We start from the raw sequence: 20,495 nt of genomic DNA, 5'->3' as shown, positions 1-20,495 counted from the left end.
ACTCATGTTCTATGTTACAGACTCCTCCAGGGATAGCAACCCTATTAAAACCAATTAGGTAATTTAATAGAGAATCATTTCTAAAAAGGCCTGTCTAGAACCAGATCCACCAATGTCAGATGTAAAAGCAACCAGTGGCTGAGTCAGCCTACTTGCCCACATGTGGAGATGTAAAGGATGGGTCCCTAGCTGTAGCAAGAATGCTGCAGAGATGTCACTATTGTGGACTCACTAAACCAGCATGTAGGGAGATCATAGGCTGCTGAAACAACCACCACTCGTGGCACCGATGGTAAGGCAGTGCAGAGGGCTCTGCAGTAATCACTCCGTGGAGACATTGTGTCTGGATGAGGTGGCAGGCGATGACGTCATGGAGCTGCGCCAGAACAGAAAGCAGAGTGAAGGCCGCTGGGGATGGTGGACAACTAGAACGCAAGTCTGTGAGTGTGGTCCCATCACTATGACAACGCATTTTGTATGCCTTATCAAGTCATGTGACATGGTGGACCAATATGAACTATTTAAAAGAAAAGGGCTGGAAATGGAGAGAGGGGGCCAGGGTTAGGGGAGATATCCCCAGAGATTCAGAGAAGGAGTAGGGTGAGCAAACAAAGAAGGAAGTGTAATATATATTAATGCACATACCTCTCTGTCCTGGTGTTTGGGTCAGCATGTGGGTAAAGTATTTTCAAGAGGTGATGAGAACAGTAGTAGAGAGAGGGTAGAAGTGAGGGTGATATGTACAAGCTTTGGGGTGGAAAAGTGGGATAAAGAAAGGAGAATTTGAGAATAGAGGATACTAATATGAGAAGGAAGAGTAAAGGGGGCACATTAAAGGATAGAGAGAGTAGGAGATGCTTTCAAAAATTGTTGGTTTGCTTGCAGTTAGTCCACAGTGGAGCATGGTTCTTTGTTGTATCTTCTTGCTGCTTTAGTTATTCTGCTTTAGTTAAACTGCTGTGTTCCACTGCTGAACACCCCTGTAGAAAAAAACACTTACGCTGGAAAAAATGCCCTGTCTGTGACTTCCCCTATAAGCTGATCTAAATTTAGAGGGAGATTGGTCAGGGAAGGATTCATCAATTAATCAATTAGGATGGATATGGTACACATGAATTGAGGGGAATGGTCCAAAAGGTCCAAGTCATAAAAGATAATTGATTGTTTAATCACAAAAGGCAAAAGGAGGTGAGAATCAATCACCACAAATATAGACAAGTTAAAAGACTCAGATTATTTGCCCTATAGATTGCAGAGTGTTGGTGCATAGCAATAAAACAGTTAACATGGATTTTGAGACAGCAGCATTACCCTAAATATTGAAGAGTGCATAGCAATGAGACAACATGGCAATGTTCTTCCAATGTTTGTAAAGTTTGCCAGACACTGCTCTTCTAGCTTTTAAATGATTCACCTGTTTTACTAAAATCTCATCTTAAGTCCATTAAGTCAATTAAAGTGAGGATACAAATTGAGGTCTGTTGGCATGGATCATAGGGTATGTGTACCTGAAAAAAACACTGGCTACAGGGGCGGGTCTAAAGGGTGGTGAAAAATAGCAAGTACTCAGAATGGTCCGGGGTGGTAAGTGGGGTCCCCCAAGGATCTGTCCTGGGACCAATTCTGCTTACTTTATTCATAAATGATATAGAGCAGGGGTCGGGAACCTTTTTGGCTGAGAAAGCCATGAACACCACATATTTTCAAATGTAATTCCGTGAGAGCCATACTCTATATTTCAGGGGTCGGGGACCTTTATCAAATATTCATATTCATGGGCCGCAGCTAAACAGAGAGCTGATGGAGCCGTGTGAAAATGCCTGGAGTCCGGTCGGGAAGAGAGCAGAGCAGGCAGGTATGCAATGAGGCCGGAGTGGTGAAGCGCCTGCAGGCCTGCGAGTGATGGAGGGGAGTATAGGCCCTGAGAAAATGGCGGCCTGCCGCTGAAGGCCTCAGAAGTGGATGTAAGAGGCAGCTTCCGCGGGTCCCCGGGTGTCAGAGGGGAAGGAGATTGTGTCTGTCGGGGCACAAGGAGCGGATGGCAGGTCTCCTTACCGGGCGGTGATTGCCAAGGCCCTCAGATGCACAGGAGCTGGCGACGGTACTGCGAGTAGGCCGCGGGGTCCGTAGCGCGGCAATCCAGTCACCCAGAAAATAACTGAGGGTGGCGGTGGGTAGCCCACAAAATGTACCATCGATGGGTGCAGAAATCTCCTTGACACCGGACACAGCTACTCGGATGGCACTGGATTGAGTGGTAGATGTGGCGGAGCTCTGGGACTACACGTCCAGCGCGTCTCACGTCTGGACACCCTTTATTAAAGATTTGTCTGCGAGCCAGATGCAGTCATCAAAAGAGCCACATCTGGCTCGCGAGCCATAGGTTCCCTACCCCTGATATAGAGGATGGGATAAATAGCTCAATCTCAGTATTTGCAGATGATACAATGCTAAGCAGGGCAATAACTTCCGTGCAGGATGTGGAAACCTTGCAAGAAGACCTAAATAAAATAATGGGGAGAGAAACTACATGGCAAATGAGGTTTATTGTTATAAAATGTTAAGGTAATGCATTTGGGTGCTAAAATCACAAACTCAAGGTACTCGCTAGGGGGAGAACCTCTGGGGAATCCAGAAAACAACAGAAACAGAAAAGGACCTGGGGGTCCTATTAGATGACAGGCTCAGCAATCGCGTGCAATGCCAAGCTGCTGCAGGCAGAGTCAACAGAATATTAGCATGCATTAAAAAGGGGATCTGCTCCAAAGATAAAACCATAATTCTCCCACTCTGCAAGACTCTGGTCTGGCAGAATCTTGAGTTTGCCATCCAGGTCTGGACACCAGTCCTCAAGAAGGAAGTGCTGGAACTGGAGAGGGTTCAGAGAAGGGCAACAAAGCTAATAAAGGAACTAGAGGATCTCAGCTATGGGGAAAGACTTCAAGCGTTGAACTTATTCTCTCTGGAGAATAGATGTTTGAGCTAGCGATTGGCAAATACTGTACTGGTGACCATGGCATAGGGAAAAAACTTTTCAGTGAAACCGAGTTTAAAAAGACACATGGCCATTTATTGAAATTGGAAGAGAAGCAGTTTACCCTAATCTGTGTAGAGGGTTTTTACTGTCAGAGCAGTAAGGATGAGAAATTCCCTACCACAAGCAGTTATATCAGCAGGGAACGTTGATAGTTTAAAAAAACGATTAGATGGGCACCCTAACTACCACAACATACAGGGAAATATGATTTACTATTGACATAAATACTTGTACACACACACCACAGGTTGAACTGGATGGACTGATGTATTTTTTCAACCTTACCGACTATGTAACTATACTAAAGAGATATCAACACAAACATATATTATTGTGCAAGGGAATCTAAAATAATAGAGCTGGTGCTTGTACATTAATACAAAGGAAAAAGGGCTGTCTTTAGCCATTTTTTAACACTCACACTCTTTTTGTACAAGAAAGCAGTGCTGACACTTTAGCAAAGGTCACTTCTCAAACTTATGATTCTCTTGGTAAAAAAAAAAGCCTCCTTTGCTGAAAATTTGGATGATCAATGTCTATAGATGCATTAGATTCATACAAAAAGCTAATATACTTGAGTGGCTGAGCATATGCTCTCTTCTTCAGTGCACAGAGTTATAGCTGCCCCTGGGTAGACTTGAACAGGTGTTGTAAGGGGGTTTGTATGTACTTTCAATGCCCATTGCTGTAGGGTGTGCTTAGAAAGTGTTCACCTCCCTTTGAAAACTTGCTGTTTTTTTTTTTACAATGCTTCTTCAAGCTTTGCTTTGGCTCTTACCCCCCCCCCCCCTATTTCCTACATCACTACATTAATTGTTACTTTCATAAAGATCCAAGCTCACTATCTTCACAAGGGCTAGGCTTCCATTTTCCTTGCTGAGAGAATTTGAGCATGACCTTGGGTAGTTATCAATGAATGGGTTTTTTGGTTGTCCCTTAGGACCATTTTGCAGCCTACCAGATGCTAGGGCTATTTTAAATCCCACCAGATGGTAGCCCCTGTTTCTTGTCTAAGTTGTAAAAATGCTTTATTTATAAAAGCATATACAGTAAAACCTTGGTTTGAGAGTAACTTGGTTTGAGAGCGCTTTGCAAGACAAGCACATTTTTTAAATAAATTTTGACTTGATATACAAGCGATGTCTTGATATACAAGTAGCGTCATGTATAAAAAAGAAGAGAGGAGCCTCTAAAGTGTAGCAATATGGTTACATTTAATGAAGGTTCAATATTTAGCAACTCACATGGTTGATGATTAAAACAGGCACATCTAAGTATGCAGGCATCTGGGGTAAAGCTGTCCACATAGACCATCCTCTGCACAGCCATCTTCATCATCCCTTCCCCGCTGCACTCAACAAGTGATTCAAAGCCTCACTTTCAGATCACTCTACTGCAGGCTATTCTTCCCGGTCACGATTGCAGACTGACAGTGGTGAGAGACGGTGGTTCAGAAGATGGTCTATGTGGACAGCTTTACCCCGGATGCCTGCATACTTAGGTGTGCCTATTTTAATCATCAACCATATGAGTTGCTAAATGTTGAACCTTCATTAAATGTAACCATATTGCTTCACTTAGAGGCGCCTCTCATCTCTCTTATATTCTGTAGCTCTGCTGGATTTTGCTTCTAATCCCCTTGGGAAGGCTACATATTGTGGATGGACATTTTATGGTTACACAACCTATCACATTGCTATAATCTTTGTATATAGACTATAAACTGAAGGACTTTTGGAACGAATCATCTGAGTTTCCATTATTTCTTATGGGGAAATTTGCTTTGATATAAGAGTGCTTTGGATTAGAAGCAAAAAATACAGGTTATTTTAATTTAAAAGTTAAAAATTTGTAGTAAATTGGGATTCAAGGGTATATAGGCTCACATTGATTATTGTATTCAAATTTAAAATAAAGTGCATGTATGAACACAATAGAAACTAAACATATTTAGTACATCTCTCCAAAATATGTTTTGTCTCTTTAAAAATGACAAACCATGACATACAGAAAAAATACCTCTTGACCATACAATCAATTCAGTAATTTGTTTTTATTTATTTTTTGACAATACAGTGTTATCAGCTCTGCCAAATTTATTTCTGTGGAATACAATCTCCCTCTAGGTTATGGGGATGAGAAGATGAGGTGTTTAAATCAGGAGCATAAAGCCTAGGATAACAATGCTGCCCCTCGAAAGATACTGTATAATGAGTGATTGTGCTCACACCACTACAGAAATGCTCTGGTAGCAGAGTCACCATGTGGAAATAAAGTTTGAAAAAAGAAAACAAATGCAACTACCATATCTATGGACCATGTGATATTACAATCTGCTCACCTCCATTTTTGACCTCCCATCATAAATAATGTCAAATAGCACTTTTATACTCTCCAGCAGGGCTAGTACACACATATGGAGTTGACCCCTTATTAGTAGCCTTATCTGTGGCTCAGATACACTTAACATGCATTAAAAAAAAAAGGAAACATATAGTGCTCACTGTATTTATTAATATTAAAATTGCATGGAATAAAAACACTCACAAGAATAATACCAAATAATTGTCCAAAATCAATGCTCTTCTATCAGCACTGTTACTAAGAATGTATCAGTCCCTAACCACTTAGCAGTCCAGGCATAGAAATTTGATGGCATAAATTGCCGTAGGCTCTGCCCCTTTATATGTTAATTCAGGAGGGCCTGACTTCTTCAGTAGGACTGAAGAAACCCTACTGAAGAAGTATGGCCCTCCTGACATAAAGTGTATAGGGGGCGAAGCCTGAGGCCAATGATGTCATCATGTTCCTATGCCAGGACTGCAAAGTGGTAAGAGACCAGTACTTTCCTAGTAACAGTGCTGATAGAAGAGCATTGATTTTGCACAATTGTTTGGTTTTATTCTCATTTTTTTTCATACAAATTTACTGCTATTAACTACAGTGAGCACTATACAGTAAGTTCCCTTCTTTTTTGTGCATTTCATGTGCATCTGAGTCACATACAAGACCAATAAGGGATTGACTCCATATGTGTGTGCTAAACCTGTGGTAGAGTGTAAAAGTGTTTTGTGACCTAACTTATGATGAGAGCGAGGTCAAAAATGGAGGTGAGCAGGTTGTAATATCACATGGTGGAGTGCACTGATGTCCCTGTGGGATTATGTATTTATAAAATATTTGGAATTGATCACAATTGCACATTCGTTTTGGAAGATATATTTGAATAATGTATTCATGGTTGTATTGGGACAATTTTTACTATAAAAATGGAGGTGGTTATGAGCTAAAATATATTAGTGTATTTTTAAGTTGTGCTACACTATTTTTGTTTTTTAGAATTTAGATCAGGATTTAGCTACTTCTTCGACATTAAATGTCAATTTTATAAATATTAGCATGCCAATGATCAATAGCACACCATAGTCATATTATTTATTTTTAATTTTATGCACCTATAGTTGTAACGCTAATAGTAATGTAAACTCGTTAATTATTATTATATTAACTGGTGGACACACAAAACATGTTTGTAGTTACTATTACTGTGCACTAGCCCAAATTCATATACCTTCAGACCTCAGATTAGCCCCAAAGCATGCACTTTTAAATGTTTTATAAATCCCAACTAATGTATTTACAGACCTCAAATAAGCCTCAAAGCATGCATCTTCAAACCTCAGATCTGCCCATTTAATGTTTCTTAAGATTTCAAGTTAGCCTTTATTCCTGCACCTTTAGATCTCAGATCAACACCAATGCCTGCACCTTCATACCTCAGATCGGTCTAAATACACTGCTCAAAAAAATGAAAGGAACACTTTGAAAATACATCAGATCTCAATGAGGAAAAATATCATGCAGGATATCTATACTGATATGGACTGGGTATTGTGTTAGGAACAAAAGGATGCCACATTGTTTTATGGAAATGAAAATTATCAACCTACAGTGTGCTGAATTCAATAACACCCCAAAATACAAAGTGAAAAAATAATGCAGATGGCTAGTCCATTTTGCTGAAATTTCATTGTAGCAGCTCAAAATGGTACTCAATAGTTTGTATGGCCCCCACACGCTTGTATGCATGCCTGACAACATGGGGACATGCTCCTAATGAGACAACGGATGGTGTCCTGGGGAATATCCTCTCAGATCTGGACCAGGGCATCACTGAGCTCCTGAACAGACTGAGGTGCAATGTGGCGGTGTTGGATGTGCCAAAAATGAATGTCCTGAGGTGTTCTATTGGATTTAGGTCAGGCGAGTGTGGGGGCTATTCAATGGTATAAATTCCTTCATCCTACATACACTCACCACATAAAGCTGAGCATTGTTGTGCACCAGGAGGAACCCAGGACCCAATGCATTCGCGTAGAATCTGACAATGGGTCCAAGGATTTCATCCCAATACCTAATGGCAGTTAGGGTGCCATTGTCTAGCCTGTAGAGGTCTGTGCATCCCTCCATGGATAAGCCGATGCCCAGACCATCACTGACCCACCACCAAACCTTTCATGCTGAACGAAGTTACAGGCAGCATAACATTCTCCACGTCTTTTTCAGAAACTTTTACATCTGTCACATGTGCTCAGGGTGAACCTGCTCCCATCTGTGAAAAGTGTGGTGGACCTGCCAATTCTGGTGTTCAATGGCAAATGACAATCAAGCTCCATGGTGCCGAGCAGCAATCACAGGGCCCATTAGAGGTTGTTGGGTCCTCAGGCAACCCTCATGAAGTCTGTTTCTGATTGTTTCATCAGAGATATTCATGCCATTGGCCTGCTGGAGGTCATTTTGTAGGACTCTGGCAATGGCAATGCTCATCCTGTTCCTCCTTGCATCAGTCCTGCTGATGGCTTAAGGACCTTCTACAGCCCTGTCCAGCTCTCCTAGAGTAACTGCCTGTCTCCTGGAATCTCTTTCATGCTCTTGAGACTGTGCTGGGAGACACAGCAAACCTTCTGGCAATGGCACGTATTGATGGACCATCCTGGAGGAGTTGGACTGCCTCTGCAACCTCTATAGTGTACAGGTATCGCCTCATGCCACCAGTAGTGACACTGACCCTAGCCAAATGCAAAACTAGTGAAAAAGATGAGTAGGGAAAAAAATGTCAATGGCCTTCACCTGTAAAACCATTCCTGTTTTGGAGGTTGTCTCATTGTTGCCCATCTAATGCACCTGATGTCAATTTCATTCACACCAAAGCAGCTGAAACTGATTAACAACCCCCTCTGCTACTTACCTGACCAGATCAGTATCCCAGGAGTTTAACTGACCTGATGCTATACTCTGAATAAAAAGTGTTCCTTTAATTTTTTTGAGCAGTGTACATACACATTTAGACCTCCGATTAGCCCCAAATTCTTCACCTTCAGACCTCAGATCTGCCAAAACATGATACCTCCAGACATAGAGGGACTTTAAATATCTGCTGCAGATTTAGGAGGAAGAGGGTGTGTGTGGGTGGCCTTATTTCTCACACTAACATCATCACATTAGTGATATCAGGGGGTTGAAAGATCATGAGCAGGTAATTAATCTTGTAATTGACTGTCGACTATGGCCTGTCTTCAGTGAAAAAGGCATCGCAAGCTTACCTGGGCACATGTGCCATGGTTTGCCAATCCCTGCTTTGGATTACAGCTGCATTTTTATAAAGCTCCATGTGAGGGAGTATAATGACGACAATATGAGTTTCAAATAAAATAATTTCCAATGTCCTTAAAAAACAGTATTTTTCAAATTGTGGCTAAAGAATGGTTAGATCTTCAAACCATGTGGTAATCATTTACCTGAAGACATCTGTTTCATTGTACCATGGCTGTTGCTGAAGCAGGAAGAAAGCAGTTGTCTGTACAATCACAGTGAAGATGAAGTGCATAGCAATGGACAATAATAATGGAGGAGAAAGAAGCTGTCCTGGGGGTCTGTATGGAGCGAGCTTTGATGCTGGACCATTCAAACTTACTAAATAAAGAAGAATGTTGTGTCATACAGTGTATTATTGAAGAAGTCAGCAAAAAAAAAATGCTAAAATGATAAATACTTACAGGTTAAGGCCACTGTAACACAGATAGCCAAATCTTGTAATAGGTATTGATAATTTCCAAGAAGGGTTTGTTTCTAAGGCAAAATAATTTTGTGTAAGGCAAAAACAAATTATTTCATAACGTGCAAAATATTTATACAGAGCTGTGTTTCCTGTGGTGAGTATACAATTTATATTATATCCAAAGTTACTTTTTTTACTTGGTTTTTGTTTTCAATGGAGCAGAATTTAAAACCATTGTCAGATATTATTTGCTGTCTCTTTTAGTCCTGAGGATGACTGCCGCAGGCACATTAAGTGATGGTAAAATGTTACAGTTGCTTTTTTCATTAAGAGGTAAAGGCGTTACATTTTCCAAGGGTGATACTTATTCTAGTGACAACTGACTAAGATAAGATTTCTCCTCTCTTTAGAGAAATTCCCTCATACTTCCTCTTTGGTCTAACAGGGTGGGAGACAAAAAAAATAAAAAATAAATAAATCTTCCCAATGGGACACAGACAGCAAAAAAACCTAAGAGGGATTTTATCCCTTTTACATTCTATAAAGGTAGACATAAGCAAATGTATTCAAAGCATATGTGAACACTCCAATGATTCCATCATTTGGCTAAAATGTTCCCTGCACTCACAACTCCTGTGCAGAAAATCCTTTTAAGATTCTATGGAGCCACCTCATTAACATCTCTGGGCTTAGGAGGCAGCCCATAGAAAGCCAGTGCAGATAATATTTTAGCTAATTTAGCTAAAAGTTATATACAGCCATGGCTGCTGGGTGGGAGTAAGTTTTAGGGTTAATTTTAAACTTAACAAAGATACAAAGATTTACAAATGAGAGAATCTAAAAATCAATTGTAAAAAAAAAAAAATAATCCAGGAAGCAAACACTTCAAAACATCTTCAAAGTAAGGAAAATTTTAAAGTAAGGCAACCTTACCCAAAATAGATATGCTATGCAAGTTAGACCAACAAGGGTGAACATGGTCATGAACTTGAAGATAGAGAATGTGGTAACCAAAGTATTCCTTCCTTCCCTGTGTAAGAAAATAACATTGCCTTATTACATTGTAGTACACAGTGTTGTACGTATTTTAAGCAATGTACAACGTTTTCTCAAAATAGAAGTAGAGGTGCTATTATTAAAACACAGCAAGGACCATTTATTCCATTTGGTTCTACTGATAGCAATCACAAATCTGGCTCTGCAGTTATATTAGATATATGTATATATATTTTATATTTACTGTATATTTTTTATTTGTTAGTAAGACACTCTTATTTTTTGTAAGACATTTTACTAAAGGAACACACATCAAAATGATAAAAAAAGAACAAAAAAAGAAATTAAAAGATAAAAGTGATAACTAAAGTTGGGCGAACAATTTGGCCCGAACATGAGTTTGCAGGGTGTTAAGCGGGGGTTTGACCTGCCAAACACCTGCAACTGCACTGCGCGCTGCAAAGCTTTCCCAATCAGGGTGCAGTAAAAACAGGTTGTTAAAGCGGAATTCCACTGGCTTTTGTGTTTATAAAAAGTCAGCAGCTACAAAAACTGTAGCTGCTTACTTTTAATAAACACATACTCACCTGTCCCATGGTCCAGCGATGTGGCAGGGAGGAGCCTCGCTTCTCTCCATCTTCTCCCCAAGGCACCAGCATCTCTAGTGTGGGCATCCGGCTGTGACAGCTTGTGGCTTCACAGCCGGGTACGCACTACACATGCGCGAGTCGCACTGCGCATCCTGAATGAACGGGCAATCTTCTGGGACCTGTGACGTGTCCCAGAAGATTGCAGGGAGGGAGGGGCAGAGGAGAACTTCCGCCCAAGCCGCCTAGGCGGCCCGAGCGGAAGTGGGAGCGGGTACCTGTCAAAACTAAGTACCCCCCAAAAATAAAAATGACATGCCAAATGTGGCATGTCAGGGGGTCAGGACCACTTAAAGTGGAAGTTCCACTCCCTCCTGAATCATACCAGGGCACATGCCTTCAACATGGGGGGAGGGTGTGCTTTGTTAATGGGGACAAGGGTCTCTTCCCCACAACCCTGGGCTGTGTTTGTGAGGGTATGCAGGCAGGGGGCTCATTTGAATCTGAAAGCCTCCTTTAAGAAGATTCTGCCCCCCCCTTATGTGAATGAGTATGGGTTACATAGTACCACTACCCATTCACTAAAAAAGTGTAAAAAAGTAATAAAAATGCAGAGACAGTTTTTGTTTCTGTTATCAGTCAGTATCTCTGATCACCGCCACACCAGTTATATGATAACGCTGTACTGCACTGGTGACAGCATATAAAAACAAATTATGAAAATAACTATTTTGTTTAATTTCTTCATTTTCGAAAAAAATTGTGACAAACAAATTACAACTTACCATGCCTCTTGCTAAATAACTTGGACTGTCTACTTTCCAAAAAGGGATCATTTGGGGGATGTTTTTACTGTCCTGGCATTTCGTGAATCAGAAAATGAGACTGTCTGTACATCAGGATTGATCAATTTTCATATATACAGTATAAAGGTATACCATAGTTTTTGGACTATATAACTTTACTACAGACTGAATAATAAACACTGTTTTGGATTATTTTCACCAAAGAAATTCAAAGTAAAGCACACTTTCTCAACTGCTTTAGGACATTTTCCCTTTTATGTGCACAGCCAGTTATAATTGACATTAAAACATTAATTAAATTTCTTATAGCCAAACCTATGCAGATTGTAAACATGCAAAAAGCGTACTTGATGAGCATTGGCACACATTGAATATTTGGAATTTTGGAAGTGAAAGGTGAAGCAACAGATGCTTCTAATTCTGACAACGAAATTCCAGCATGAGATATTTTAAGCGCCTGTGGAGAAAGGACAAAAGAAAAATAATACATTAGTGAAAATAAGAAGAAACATTGGAAAACAAATAATGTTTGTAATGCTTGTATTACCTTTGTTTTTGCTTTAAATTGCTGATAAATCATTATGCCACAATTAGCTTCTCTTCACTTTACTTAAAGCTGAAGTTTATTTTTATTTATTTTATTTTTTTGGGGGGGAAGGGGTATACATCACCATTCTCATAGGTTTTGTATAAGTGTATGTATTCCATTACCCGCAGACTGCTGCCTGTCCTAAAAATGTTCCCTGTTGTGCCTCCTCATAGCTGCCAGATACTATCTTGAGTAGGGTTGAGCGAACACGGACTGTATTATTCGTGTTCGTACCGAATAATTGGATTTTTTTTACCCGAACACGGACACGAACACTTTACTGTATATTCGGGGTAAAAATCCGTGTTCGGTCATTTTATTTCCGGGTTTTGCATGCTTTGGCACGCTTTTCATGGCGGGCTTTCAACAGCCAATCAACAAGCGTTTAACTGGTGTGCCTAAGCCATCCCAGCCATGCCTACAAATGTATCAGTAGCTGTGATTGGCCGTCTGAAGCATGTGACCAAGTCTTTATAAGTTAGAGGCAGCGCCGCTACGGCGTCATTCTGCTGCTTAGATCAGGGAGAGAGCACACATCAACGTGCTGGCTGCTGATTAGGGACAGACAGGAAAAAAAAAACATTTGTGTCCGGATAGAATTGAGGGACAGGTCGGAGTGTGTTAGGCAGGGCGAGTTGTAGGCATTTTAGGGAGAGAGTCTGCTGATTTTTAGGGAAAGTGTGTTCTACAAACTACAATCGACATTGCTGTGTGGGGTGGGGTTTGCAGTCAACCGATCTACGATCTCTTATCAATCCTGTTAGGGATAGAGTCTGCTGATTTTTAGGGAAAGTGTGTTCTACAAACTACAATCGATATTGCTGTGTGGGGTGGGGTCTGCAGTCCCGATCTACGATCTTATAAATCCTGTTAGGGATAGAGTGTGCTGATTTTTAGGGAAAGTGTGTTCTACAAACTACAATCGATATTGCTGTGTGGTGTGGGATAGGAGATAGGCAGGTGTCAGTGATCCACATCCATTTTGCTGTGTGTGGGCTGCAGTGAACACAATCTTTTTGGGGTGCAGTGAACACAATCTTTTTGGGGTGCAGTGAACACAATCTTTTTGGGGTACAGTGAACACAATCTTTTTGGGGTGCAGTGAACGCAATCTTTTTGGGGTACAGTGAACACAATCTTTTTGGGGTGCAGTGAACACAATCTTTGTGGGGTGCAGTGAACACAATATTTTTGGGGTGCAGTGAACACAATATTTTTGGGGTGCAGTGAACGCAATCTTTTTGGGGTACAGTGAACACAATCTTTTTGGGGTGCAGTGAACACAATCTTTTTTGCCCACGGAGGAGGAGGGAGAAAAGTCTTTTTCTATCAGTCACTGTGTGCAGCATTTTTCCTTCAGCTTTGCTGTGCTGAGTGACTGATCATACACTGCTGTGTTCAGTTCACATGTGCTAATATTGAGTGGTTTCAAAAATTATACACTTTTTTTCTATTCCACTATTCAATATACAGCCTTGGGTTAAAAAAAATTAAGTTGTGGCCTGCAGCAGAGCTGAATGATATTTGGGGTTTTTGGGGTTCATCTCATACTTCTGAAGATTTGAGGGTGCTGCCTGTTCCATACTCCCCCCTACTCCTCATCCAGCCTTTTAGGGGTACAAACAATAGTAATTGGGGCCTAGTGTGGTTGTGTACGTGTGATATACATACACTTTTTTTGATCATATTTTCTATTCCGCTATTTAATCAAAAACCTTTGGGGATCAGTTAAATTGGGGGATAGTCTGTGTTGGTACGTGTGGGAGAGATCCACCTTTCCAAGTTTTTGGGGTTCATCTCATACTTCTGAAGATTTGAGGGTGCTGCCTGTTCCATACTCCCCCTACTCCTCATCCAGCCTTTTAGGGGTACAAACAATAGTAATTGGGGCCTAGTGTGGTTGTGTACGTGTGATATACATACACTTTTTTTGATCATATTTTCTATTCCGCTATTTAATCAAAAACCTTTCAGGATCAGTTAAATTGGGGGATAGTCTGTGTTGGTACGTGTGAGATCCACCTTTCCAAGTTTTTGGGGTTCATCTCATACTTCTGAAGATTTGAGGGTGCTGCCTGTTCCATACTCCTCCTACTCCTCATCCTGCCTTTAGGGGTACAAACAATAGTAATTGGGGCCTAGTCTGCTTCTGTACGTGTGAGATACATACACTTTTTTTGATCATATTTCCTATTCCGCTATTCAATAAAAACCTTTGGGGATCAATTAAATTGCGGGATAGTCTGTGTTGGTACGTGTGAGATCCACCTTTCCAAGTTTTTGGGGTTCATCTCATACTTCTGAAGATTTGAGGGTGCTGCCTGTTCCATACTCCTCCTACTCCTCATCCTGCCTTTAGGGGTACAAACAATAGTAATTGGGGCCTAGTGTGGTTGTGTACGTGTGAGATACATACACTTTTTTGATCATATTTCCTATTCCGCTATTCAATAAAAACCTTTGGGATCAGTTAAATTGCGGGATAGTCTGTGTTGGTACGTGTGAGATCCACCTTTGCAAGTTTTTGGGGTTCATCTCATACTTCTGAAGATTTGAGGGTGCTGCCTGTTCCAAACTCCTCTTACTCCTCATCCTGCCTTTAGGGGTACAAACAATAGTAATTGGGGCCTAGTGTGGTTGTGTACGTGTGATATACATACACTTTTTTTTTGGATCATATTCTCTATTCCGCTATTTGATCAAAACCTTTGGGTATAAACAATTAAATTGTGTGATAGTCTGTGTCGGTACGTGTGAGATACACCTTTCCAATTTTTGGGGCGCATCTCATACTGCCGAGGATTTGAGGGTGCTTCAGTCTGCCTCCTGCCTGTTCCGAACTCCTCCTACTCCTCATCCTGCCTTTAGGGTAGAAAAAATTGTAATCGGGGCCTAGTTTGTGTTTGTACGTGTGAGATACACCGTTTTGTAAAATTTGTCCTATTCCGCTATTCAATATACACCCTCTTTGAGTGTAAAAAATTAAATTGCAAGATAGTCTGTACCGGTACATGTGAGATACACCTTTTTAAATTTGTTTGGCGCATCTCCTTCTACCGCCGAGGATTGCAGGGCGCTCCAGTTTGCCTCCTGTTCCCAACTCCTCCTACTCCTCTTCCTCATCCTGCCTTTAGGGTACAAAAAATTGTAATCGGGGCCTAGTTGGTGTTTGTACGTGTGAGATACACCGTTTTGTAAAATTTGTCCTATTCCGCTATTCAATATACACCCTGTTTGAGTGTAAAAAATTAAATTGCGGGATAGTCTGTACCGGTACTTGTGAGATACACCTTTTTAAATTTGTTTGGCGCATCTCCTTCTACCGCCGAGGATTGCAGGGCGCTTCAGTTTGCCTCCTGTTCCCAACTCCTCCTACTCCTCTTCCTCATCCTGCCTTTAGGGTACAAAAAATTGTAATCGGGGCCTAGTTGGTGTTTGTACGTGTGAGATACACCGTTTTGTAAAATTTGTCCTATTCCGCTATTCAATATACACCCTGTTTGAGTGTAAAAAATTAAATTGCGGGATAGTCTGTATCGGTACATGTGAGATACACCTTTTTAAATTTGTTTGGCGCATCTCCTTCTACCGCCGAGGATTGCAGGGCGCTTCAGTTTGCCTCCTGTTCCCAACTCCTCCTACTCCTCTTCCTCATCCTGCCTTTAGAGTACAAAAAATTGTAATCGGGGCCTAGTCTGTGTTTGTACGTGTGAGATACACCGTATTATAACATTTTTTCTATTCCGCTATTCAATATACACCCTTTTGGAGTGTAAGAAAATTAAATTACGGCATAGTCTGTATCGGTACGTGTGAGATACACCTTTTAAATTTGTTTGGCGCATCTCCTTCCACCGCCAAGGATTGCAGGGCGCTTCAGTTTGCCTCCTGTTCCCAACTCCTCCTACTCCTCTTCCTCATCCTCCCTAGGGGCCTAGTCTGTGTTTGTACGTGTGAGATACACCGTTTTTTTATCCTTTTTCCTATTCCGCTATTCAATATACACCCTTTTGGGGTAAAAAACATTAAATTGCGGCATAGTTTGCATATTTGACTGTGAGATACACCCGTGCGATACTGTTGTTGTTTTGTTCCGCTATTCAATAAACACCTTTCTAGGGCAAGATCATAAATTACAGAAATATGAGGAGACCGTCAAATAGGGGCCGTGGCCTGGGTCGTGGTGCTGCTAGTAGAGCTCCTGTTGCAAGGAGAGGACGTGGTCGATCTGTGCCAGCTACACGCACAAGTGAAACACCTTCCACAAGTGTGAGTAGGCGACAGAACCTGCATCAGTATTTGGTAGGGCATCATGCGCCTCTAGACGTGATGAGGCCTGAAGAAGTACAGGCGATAGTAGATTGGGTTGCTGACAGTGCCTCCGGTTCCTTCACATTGTCTCCCACCCGGTCTACTGCAGAAAGGTCAGAGTTGGCACCTGCAGCCAATGTCCAACCGTCTTTCACCACACCCCCTTGCAAATCAGGCAAGCAGTCTGAGCCCCAATCCATACAGCAGTCTCTTCTTATTTTTGAGGACTCTGTCAGCAGGGTTTCCCAGGGCCATCCACCTAGCCCTGCCCCAGAAGTTGAAGAGATTGAGTGCAGCGATGCCCAACCACTTATTTCTCAAGATGAGTACATGCAAGGACCATCGCAGCACGTCTCCGATGATGACGAAACGCAGGTGCCAACTGCTGTGGCGTTCAGCATTGTGGAGACCGACAAGGAGGGCAGGGGTGAAGACTGGGTGGAAGATGATGTGGAGGACGATGAGGTCCTCGACCCCACATGGAATGAAGGTCATGCAGGTGACCTGAGTAGTTTGGAGGAAGAGGCGGTGGTCGCACAGAGAAACCAGCACAGCAGAAGAGGGAGCAGGGTGCAGAAGCGGAGCGGCCGTGCCCTAGACACTACGCCCGCTACTGCCCAACGCAGCAAGGGAACGAGCGCACCAAAGTCAGCTCAAAGGAGTTCTCTAGCGTGGAAGTTCTTTAGAAAATGTGCTGATGACAGAACACGAGTGGTTTGCACCCTGTGCAATCAGAGCCTGAAGCGAGGCATAAACCTTCTCAACCTGAGCACAACCTGCATGATCAGGCATCTAAGTGCAAAGCACGAGCTGCAGTGGAGTAGACACCTTCAAAACCAAGAAACGTCTCTGGCTCATCCTGCTTCCTCTTCTGCTGCAGTCTCGGCCTCTCCATCCACATCTGTAGTGATACCGGCACCTGCCACCCCGCAAACAGAGGATCTGTCAGCAACACCACCACCTGGGTACCCAACCATCTCCACAATGTCCCGTGGAAGCGTTCAGCTTTTCATCTCCCAAACACTTGAGAGGAAGAGGAAGTACCCCCCTACCCACCCGCGATCCCTGGCCCTGAATGCCAGCATTTCAAAATTCTTGGCCTTTGAAATGCTGTCATTCCGTCTGGTGGAGACGCACAGTTTTAAAAACCTTATGTCGGTGGCTGTCCCACAGTACATCGTGCCCAGCCGCCACTACTTTTCCAGGCAAGCCATCCCTTCCCTGCACAACCAAGTGGGGGAAAAAATCAGGTGTGCACTGCGCAACGCCATCTCTGGCAAGGTCCACCTAACTACTGATACGTGGACCAGTAAGCACGGTCAGGGGCATTATATCTCCCTAACGGCACACTGGGTAAATGCAGTGGCGGATGGGCCTGAGGCGGATAGCAATTTGGCGCATGTCCTTCCACCACCGAGGATTGCAGGGCGCTTCAGTTTGCCTCCTGTTCCTAACTCCTCCTACTCCGCTTCCTCATCCTCTACCGCCTCCTCATCCGGACAGCGTAACACCTTCACCACCAACTTCAGCACGGCCAGGGGTAAACGACAGCAGGCAGTTTTACAACTTGCCTGTTTGGGGGACAAACCACACACCGCGCAGGAGTTGTGGAGGAGCATGGAACAGCAGACAAATGAGTGGTTGCTGCCAGCGAGCCTCAAGCCCGGCCTGGTGGTGGTGTGCGATAACGGGCGAAATCTCATAGCAGCTCTGGGCCTAGCCGGTTTGACGCACATCCCTTGCCTGGCGCATGTGCTGAATTTGGTGGTGCAGAGGTTCCTTAAAAACTACCCCGATATGTCAGAGCTGCTGCAGAAAGTGCGGGCCGTCTGTGCGCACTTTTGGCGTTCTCACCCTGCTGCTGCTCGCCTGTCAGCGCTGCAGCGTAACTTCGGCCTTCCCGCTCACCGCCTCATATGTGACGTGCCCACAAGGTGGAACTCCACCTTGCACATGCTGCAAAGACTGTGCGAGCAGCAGCAGGCCATAGTGGAGTTTCAGCTGCAGCACGCACATGTGAGTCGCTCTGCGGAACAGCACCACTTCACCACCAATAACTGGGCCTCCATGCGAGACCTGTGTGCCTTGTTGCGCTGTTTTGAGTACTCCACCAACATGGCCAGTGCCGATGACGCCGTTGTCAGCTTAACTATCCCACTTCTATGCCTCCTTGAAAAAACTATTCGGGCGATGATGGAAGAGGATGTGGCACAGGATGAGGAGGAGGAGGAGGAGGAGGAGGATGAGGAGGTAACATTTCCAAGGCTTTCAGGGCAGTCATTCGCAAGGGGCTCCGAGGGTGGGTTCCTGCACACACAAACCTCAGGGACACAATTGTCCAGCAGGGGCACAGTTCTGGAGGATGAGGAGGATGAGGAGGAGGAGCTGGAGGAGGAGATGGAACCATGTTCACAGCAGGGTGGCACCCAGGCCAGCTCATGGCCATCACTGGTGCATGGCTGGGGGGATACAGAGGACACGGACGATACACCTCCCACAGAGGACAGCCTTTTCGTTGCCTCTGGGCAGCCTGGCACACATGAACGATTACATGCTGCAGTGTCTCCACAACGCCCGCCGAGTTGCCCACATTCTAACTTGTGCTGATTACTGGGTGGCCACGCTGCTGGATCCCCGTTACAAGGACAACATACCGTCCTTAATTCACTCACTGGAGCGTGATCCCAAGATGCGCGAGTAAAAGCGCACGCTGGTAGACGCCATGCTGCTGGCATTCCCACCTGACAGCGGGGCCACAGTGGAAGCACAAGGCAGAGGAGGAGGAGGAGGAGGAGGAGGAAGAGGTCGCCAACGCAACCAGGGCACCGCCAGCACCTCAGAAGGCAGGGTTAGTTTTGCCGAAATGTGGAAAAGCTTTGTCAGCACGCCGCAACAAACAGCAGCACCAGCAGCTCAGATGGAACGTCTTAGCAGGAGGCAGCATTTTACCAACATGGTGGAGCAGTATGTGTGCACACGCCTAGACGTACTGAATGAGGGGTCTGCCCCCTTCAACTTCTGGGTCTCCAAGTTGGGCACATGGCCTGAGCTTGCCCTTTACGCCTTGGAGGTGCTGGCGTGCCCTGCAGCCAGTGTATTATCTGAACGGGTATTTAGCACGGCTGGGGGCGTTATCACAGACAAGCGCAGCCGCCTGTCCAGAGACAATGTGGACAAGCTCACGTTCATTAAAATGAACCAGGCATGGATCCCACGGGACTTTTCCGTACCTTGTGCAGAATAGCGATGGATACCGACCTTACCCAGCCATTGTTCTATGTTTGCTCTTTCTCACTCTTTTGGGGTGTACCCTCATTTAAAATTTGTGAAAAGAAGCAGTGTTGGCTACCTCGTCCTCCTCAGGGCCAGATTAACGTAGGGGCTATTGGAGCTGCAGCTCCAGGCCCCTACCTTTATATAGGCCCTGGGTTGGCCATATTCACTGTTACCGCTCTTCTGTCACTTGTAAACACAGAAGTCTGGCTTCTATGCTCGCTTCCCCAGGCAGCTCCCTCAGAACCTCCCCACACAGCACGAAGGCCGGACAAGGAGGGACAGTTGCCGATGCATGGATGTGTTTATGGGCTTCAGAGACAGCATCCCATGTTGAATTAGGCATGCATGGCTGCACCCTTCCTCCTCTGGGTGCATGCCAAGGCACGGCCCTTAAGGCCCTTCAAAATCCTCAGCACCAAGCCCATGATGCTCTTAATCCGGCCCTGGTCCTCCTCCACCGCTTTTTCCACCTACACCGCCCATAGGTGTGCGCAGCCTATTGCATTAGGGTGTGCACCCCAAAGTTTAAATACACATGCATGTGTTTGCCTACATGTACATGGCCCCGATACATTACTCTCCCTGCTGGCAAAGAGAAATGGAGCAGAGCAGGTCCGAGGGAAATCTTTACCATCTCCTCACTGCCAAACAGAGCGATAATGCTATGTGCCCTAGGTGATTAGGGTGTGCCCAGGTACACCCGGCACACCCTGTGCACACGCCTATGACACCGCCACATCCACCACCACCTCAACCTCCCTCCTACTCCATATGGGCCTCGTCCTTCAGAGATGAAGAACATTGTTTTATTTTTCTGTTTTTTTTGTTGTTTTAA

The 20,495-nt window shown here is 43.9% G+C and overlaps 1 protein-coding gene across 1 annotated transcript in view; it reads right to left on the bottom strand.

The window, feature by feature from the left end:
• Positions 1-20,495, bottom strand: part of LOC309551110 (putative cation-transporting ATPase 13A4) — a 203,764-nt gene that overhangs the window by 53,514 nt on the left and 129,755 nt on the right. The window contains exons 21-24 of the mRNA XM_082251556.1: positions 11,832-11,941; positions 10,029-10,125; positions 9,094-9,166; positions 8,836-9,010 (exon numbers count right to left, since the gene is read on the bottom strand). Of these exons, the coding sequence (XP_082107682.1) occupies positions 8,836-9,010; positions 9,094-9,166; positions 10,029-10,125; positions 11,832-11,941 (455 nt within the window). The remainder of the gene's footprint in view (positions 1-8,835; positions 9,011-9,093; positions 9,167-10,028; positions 10,126-11,831; positions 11,942-20,495) is intronic.

This window comes from Pelophylax lessonae, assembly GCF_965119305.1.
Source record: "Pelophylax lessonae genome assembly, chromosome: 3".
Taxonomy (NCBI): domain Eukaryota; kingdom Metazoa; phylum Chordata; class Amphibia; order Anura; family Ranidae; genus Pelophylax; species Pelophylax lessonae.
This window is presented reverse-complemented; position numbering and strand designations above follow the sequence as displayed.